This window comes from Coffea arabica, chromosome 3c, assembly GCF_036785885.1.
Source record: "Coffea arabica cultivar ET-39 chromosome 3c, Coffea Arabica ET-39 HiFi, whole genome shotgun sequence".
NCBI lineage: Eukaryota > Viridiplantae > Streptophyta > Magnoliopsida > Gentianales > Rubiaceae > Coffea > Coffea arabica.
In genome coordinates this window covers 44,014,200-44,020,919 of record NC_092314.1, presented here as the reverse complement: position 1 = coordinate 44,020,919, position 6,720 = coordinate 44,014,200, and the positions used below count along the sequence as shown (strand labels likewise).

At 35.5% G+C, this 6,720-nt stretch overlaps 1 protein-coding gene across 1 annotated transcript; it reads right to left on the bottom strand.

Moving 5' to 3' along the window:
- Positions 1 to 2,249: 2,249 nt before the first annotated feature.
- Positions 2,250 to 3,977, bottom strand: LOC113736047 (polygalacturonase-like). Its single transcript, XM_027263000.2, has 4 exons — positions 3,543 to 3,977; positions 3,084 to 3,373; positions 2,770 to 2,998; positions 2,250 to 2,661 (listed from the first exon to the last, which is right to left on the bottom strand). The coding sequence occupies exons 1-4, from the start codon at positions 3,975 to 3,977 to the stop codon at positions 2,443 to 2,445; spliced, it is 1,173 nt and encodes a 390-aa protein (XP_027118801.1). The 3' UTR covers positions 2,250 to 2,442.
- Between the last annotated feature and the right edge of the window lie 2,743 nt (positions 3,978 to 6,720).

Genomic DNA, 6,720 nt, shown 5'->3' with positions numbered 1-6,720 from the left:
CACCATTTCGCCACCGATTAGTCCTGAATTGGTCCCACCAAGCTAGTGCGTAGTCGGTGGACTCAACAGTGGCAACCTTCACCTTTTGTTCCTCGCTAAACTCATAGCAATCGATGTCCATCCTGATGCGGCCTTCCCATTCCAACTAAGCCTCAGGGTCACTTTTGCCTTGATAACTGTGGGTGATACAACATAGTGTGGCTTTGATGCACTTGCTTCTTCCACCGGATGAAAATTCTCTGGCGATTTTGGTTTTGGTTGTGCAAATGAGTGTTTTGAAGGGTTATGCCCATTTAGATATTAGGAAAACTGTCAACCATCAGCTTGAAAGATCCCATTGGAGGAGGCTTCCCTTAAAGCTTGGATCTATCTACCTATTGTGATTGTAAACATTAATCCTCTTGTTATGAACATTCCGCCGAGTGTTCAACCAAATATGATTGATGTGCATAAGCAGATAAAGAAAAATTTGTCATGGAGTTGAACCATTTTTTTTGTTTGGCAATTTTTTAAGGGTTAGCATTATGACTATCATCTTTCTCGTTGCCACATGAATCTTATTACATGTTGCATATGGAGCATTCCTTTTCACCCATAATAGCTGCAACTGCACATCATAAACCCCAAGAAATAAGTCCCCTGTAAAGCAACCCCTTTGTTCTTGTACATATACATATACGTATACGTATACGTATACGTATATGTATATGTATATGTGTATCCTTATAATTAGTAAATTATCATAAATCCATTTTTCGGTCTAAGAAAGTAAAGGAAAAAATTTATTCTATGTCCTTAGCATTAGGCGATTAGAAATAAATTACTCATTTTTTACAATCAAGTTCACTCGCTGGTTTGTGAGCCTGTAAATAATTTGTTCATTGTTTTGTGAATTCACTCGGGGCTTTTACATAAGCTGTGAAGAGATTGAGTAAAAATTACTTTGCTCTGCATAGAATTATCAATAATTGATCATTAGTTGCAAAGCTCGTGCAGCCATTGCAGTTGGAACATGTTCCACATAAATGTGGAACAGCACAAGATTCTACTTTAGCTTAAAATTTGGCTTACCATTAAGCATTGTTTTGAAAACCAGATCGGATCGCGAACCTTTCATAGCTCTGATCCGATTCATACTTAGGATTGATTGGACTTAAAAACCAGCAAGAATTGTCGAATAATGCGAATCGGATTGAACAGTTGAATCAATGGTTTTTTTTTTTTTTGTCTATTAAATTGAAAAAAATTAAAAAAAGAATAAGTTTTCCTTAACTCTAAAAATTAAATATTAAATGCCACATTCACTCACTTTATTCTCATTTTTTGCCTCTTATCAAGTTTGCATCTTTATTTTCTATTTTCCTGATTTCCTCCAAACTTCTTCTTCTTCTTTTTTTTTTTTTTTTTAAAAAGTTGCAATCTCTAAATCCAAAAAACGTGAATTAAAATTTAAACTCACAATGTCTAATTCCCAAAGACGTGAATTTTTTATAATTTGAGAATATTGTGGTATTTTTGGATTGGATTTAAGATAATTTTTTTGACAGATACAATTGAAATTGTGATGAAATTTGTTTGTTTTAACTTATACTTATAAAATTTTTTTAGTGAAAATCCAAATTCTTTCAAAATATCAAACTTTTCATCATGTAAAATCTTAAATTAGTTTATTGCATGTCTTATTTTGTGCACATATATATATTTATATAAATTATTTTTTAAAAAATTCATTGAATCAGGATTGAACCCGCCCGATTGGTTGAATTTCGACCCGAGCATCTCATCGGTTCAATTAACGGTCCGAGTTTCAAAACATTGACGAAAATACCTCAAGCAAATATGCAGTGGTCCACCACATATAAGTTCTAAAATCACCTAAAATTTGGTCAAGCGGGAACATCTATCTACTTGCATTCACCTATAATGTAGACATGACCAAGTAATCAAACATATCGTTAACTATGCACTGGAAGTGAAGCTGAACTAAATTGGCCATGTCTATGAATCACATATCATCAGGTAAGTTAAAAAATGAATAAAGAACAAGCATAGAATGTTTGACTGCATGCATAAACAGGATAATCACTGCGTTTCTTTAGGGATGTATTAATCATTAGTTTACTGGTTTTGTCTTTTAATTTGTCATTTCAATGCACTTGCGCAAGAATTAAGAGTATTACTGTAGAAGAGGAACATACAACTATTCATTTCCTCACAGTGTCGTACAGATAGACTCTTGCATCAGCAGGATCTGTTTAATTAAACTACAGTTAAGGGTGAAAATCCCCCAAGTCTTACTTCCTGATTACAATGAATAGTTACAGGGGATAGGAAGTAAAACAAGCCCCGGAAACCAGGAATCGATCGGTTAACTGTCCAAATGAAAGAGCAAAAATCTTTGGTAAGAGAAGAAAAGAAAGTTGGAGGGAGCTCTGAAACTGTTTATAAACAACTTTCTGGAATTATGACTCCTTTTGTAGTCCCTCCGATGTTCTTGCAAAATGATTGTGCTTTCCTGTTCAAATAGGTGAGCTTGATGTCGTGCAGCCTGATACCTCGGCATGGATTACTAGGACTACAATCAAATATCACAGCAACCTGAGTAGTTGATGTGCCTCGTATGTTTTGGTATGTGACTTGATTAATCTTTACACCAGAAGTCTGTAAAAGAAAAAGGCAAATGATCAAAGGGAATAAGTGATGGTGGAGGATTTTCCTAGTGTCAATTGATAATCTGTGATGCATAATTGATGGTTACTAGCTTATTACCTGACGAGGACATCCTTGGTTGTTTGGGCAGTAATTCTGATCAATGATTATAGGATTATCCACATTCTTCATGATGATGTTTCGAAAGTTGATATTGCTAACAAATGCAGTTGTTGGCCTTGCCCATGCTTTAATTCTTAATCCATTATCAGCTCCAGTGAACACCGAATTCGTGAGTGTCACATTCTGCACACCATCTTCATTGAAGTCCCTGCCCAAACTCCCAATGCTGCAATTTAGACACTTTGTATCAGTCAATTGCACATGCTAACATCCTTTGTTAGGAAGTCTACCTAAATGCTGCAATTGAGTACCTGACGCCATGTCCAGGGCCACACTGTATCTTTTCCATCCACAGGTTTCTTGTTCCTGGACCAATTGATATGCAGTCGTCGCCTGTTTTAATGCTACTGCCAGTGACGGTAACGCCTGTTGAGCCTTGGACATGAATGCCGTCAGTATTTGGGCTCAGGTCTGGAGCTACAATCCTTACATTTTGAACTTTTACATCCTTGCAGCTGTTAACCACAACATGCATAAGCTGGCTGTTGATTGATGTCAAGCCGCTGATCAGCCCATCATTCACCCAATTGAATGTTATAGACTGCAATTACAGACGTGAATATGAGTTATGCAAATTCCCAGGTACCGGACTCCATCCATAAAATAAAAAAAAAAATTACTATACTTGAAAACTATTGATTCTCTCTCACTTTTTCCTATATGCTTCTGTCACTGAAATTCAGCGACAATAAAATGGTAAGGATACATACCCTTGCTCCAACTGGGCAGTTCTTCCCTGACTGGCGGCATGCCCAGAACCCTGCTCCCTTAGCATCCAGTGTTCCGCCGATGACCGAAAGCCTACTGACCTGAATGAACAATAGCCAGTATCCCGAGTTGCCAAGAGCCCAGTAGTTATCAGGAGCAACAAGAGTCCCATCAATCTTCACAGTGATTCTGTTTCTACAGGGTCCTTTAAACACTGCTGCCTTTATCAGGTAACGCCCTCGAGGGACATAAACAGTGGCCGGTTGGATCGACCTACAAGCTGACGCCCAGGCCTTAAGGAATGGCTGAGTTGAGTCAGTTCTGCCATCCGGTTTTGCTCCAAAACTGAGCACATTGAAGGATGCTGCCCTTGTTATGCTCAAAAGGGTTGCGCAAGAAAGGAAAAGAATGGATGAAACTCTATTGCCCTTAGCCATTTTGCGTACTGGCCTCTGGCTCTGTGAACTGTTAAGCTGTGCAATTCTGATCTTGGCAATGAGTGCTACATATATATACAGATTGTCTTCTGGGGTAAAGGGATTGAGGCAACAGTTAGATGGCAGTTTTTTTTTTATTTTCTTCTGTTAATGTACAAATGATTGATGGTGGAATCATGGAATTAGTCAATTGTTGTTCATGGTCCGTCATGGCCTACTTCAACTACATGTTATGATATGTACGGTGACCATGTGATAAGCTATCATAAGAGCATTTTCACACCATTTTCATATACTAGTTCTAACTTTTTAATTTGGTTTTTGAAACAAGAAAACTTTATACAAATGGGTACCAAGAAATGAGTGGTGGCTAGGGATTAGAAGTCAACAGGTTTGTTACTTGATAAACACTTTGAGATTCCATTGAGCTGATGATCAAATATCATTCCTTCGTTTGAATTAGCACATGGCTCTTTGGCATACAAAATTGCTTGCTTATAACTTCTAGTCTTGAACAGTAACTTAACGTTTAAGTTGACATACACGAAGAGAAGAGGAGGGTTGGATTGAGCGGTTTAGGGTTTAAATAAATCGGAGATCCTGAGTTTAAAACCTCTCATTTAAAGAAAAGAATAAAATAAAAAAGGTTGACATAAAATGAAAAGGGAATATTGCTTAAAGGTCAAAGATTTAATTTTAAATTACAGCTTGATCTTCAATTAATCAATTGTATGACTTTCTGGCATGGCCACAAAATTCAATGTCAATGCTAATTTTTTATTGCAAACTGTAAAAATGGCACTGTCATACAAGATGCTAGGTCCTAGAAACATTATTTTCAAGCAAGATTAATGGAAGAAATAAGGAAACTACAATGAACCACACAAAAAAAAAAAAAAGCTCATATTATTCATTGAGACATGAATGACAAGGTAGGCAAGCTTATACATGCAAGCATATATAGCTAAGAAGGTTTTGGAAAATAATCTTAGGATCCTTCAAAATGACTCAAGAATTGGAAGCAAACCTTAGTAAACATTAGTAATTTGCACTGAAAATTAGAATCAATGTATTCTAGCAGCATATATATGAGAAAAAAGAATAACCAAAAATCCCACTTTCAACTCCATGCATGTACTCTTCTCATGTCCATGGACATAACTTCTTCCATTATTTGCAAAAACATGGGCTCCATTTGAATTAGCTGTTTTTGGATTTGTTTTTCAAAAACACCACTGTAGCATTTTGAATCTGAAAAACGGGTCTAAGTATTAACTGATTAGATTGATGATGCCAAAAGGAATATTCTATATCTAAATTGGCTTATTCAATTCACATTAAACAAGAAATAATTAATAGTTTTAGAGCCAAAGAAACTTATGAAGCCATGTGTATAAGTATGGAGATTACGGTCTTGGGAAGTAAATGCATGCATGAACCCGTTGGTTGCCATGTTATTTGTTCTTCCTTGGATTCATTCATAGCTCATAAGTACGGCTTTAATTGTACACTTATACTCTATTTAGTCAAACGCTTAAGTACGGCTTGGTTATATTACCGTAAAATTAAGCATATTTATGCGTTGAAAAAATATACAATACACTTTATTTATTAATTTTTTTTTTTTACATACAAGAAGCCATCAATTTTTTTCTTAGGGATCGAACTTTGTTATTTAATCTAAAGAATATTGAAATTGTGTAGCAAGAAAAAAAACAAAAAGAAAATTACATCTATATCACGCGTCACAACCCTCTATTTTTTGGATCAATTTTTTTCTACACTAACAACTGTATATTGTACACGACTTTGGATTCATAATATCTATACAAAATTTAGATTTAAGTCTATAATTTTATACATATGACGTGCATTTAATCCGTTAGTACGCTAATCTATTAGTGAACGAGAGTTTTATCATATTTTTTTGGAGTAATGCATATGTATATGTGTGTGTGTGTGTGAGTGTGTGTATATATATATATATATATATATATATATATATATATATATATATATATATATATATATATATATATAGGGACCAGGGGCGGGAACTGTTGCAGGTGCAACCATTCATGAAAGATTATGTGCATTTTGCATACAACGTAACTCTGTTTATATATGGTGTAATTTATTTTCAATAACGTATAATTTTAGACCCACAAAAAATTGTGAGTCCCACACATGTTGTTAAAAACGAGGTAGAAGATGAAATTTGGACTGTATAATTTTTTTTGTTCCAAACTTGACCGTGAACTGCTCAGGAACGATCCGCCTGATGACTGTCCCTGCCCCAAATCCATATATATAGGTTTACTTTTGTTTTTCTTTTTAATACACCATAGTGAAGGCTGAAGAGAAGTGGGGGCACTGATACAGTTCCACGAGACACGTGGAGCAACTGCGGAGCATTGTCAGGCGGAATAGCCGCCGATCTTGTAGGTTGTAGCCGCTGCTGCTTTGCCTCAAATATTTTCTACTAGCAGAAGCTAAATAGCGTTGGGAATTGACATCGTATTGGTTTCTTTGTACTAGCTGTGAGTTAATATTTACAATGGGTATAATTAACTTGTACATAATTAACTTTTATCATTTGCTAATTACTTGTATAGCATAATAAGCATATACTAATTAGCACACATATATAAGACTGGTGTGTCAATAAAGACAGGAAAAAAATGGAAAGAAAGATCATCAAAAAACGCGCTCGAAATTTTGAACTGCAGATGGTGTGGTTTTT

Excerpts from the sequence above, each read along its gene's own strand:
- LOC113736047 (XM_027263000.2), bottom strand. The coding sequence starts at position 3,977 with ATGGCTAAGGGCAATAGAGTTTCATCCATTCTTTTCCTTTCTTGCGCA. Across the intron at positions 3,374-3,542 it reads ACTGCCCAGTTGGAGCAAGG|TCTATAACATTCAATTGGGT; the intron begins GTATGTATCCTT and ends CTGTAATTGCAG. Across the intron at positions 2,999-3,083 it reads GGCCCTGGACATGGCGTCAG|CATTGGGAGTTTGGGCAGGG; the intron begins GTACTCAATTGC and ends TCTAAATTGCAG.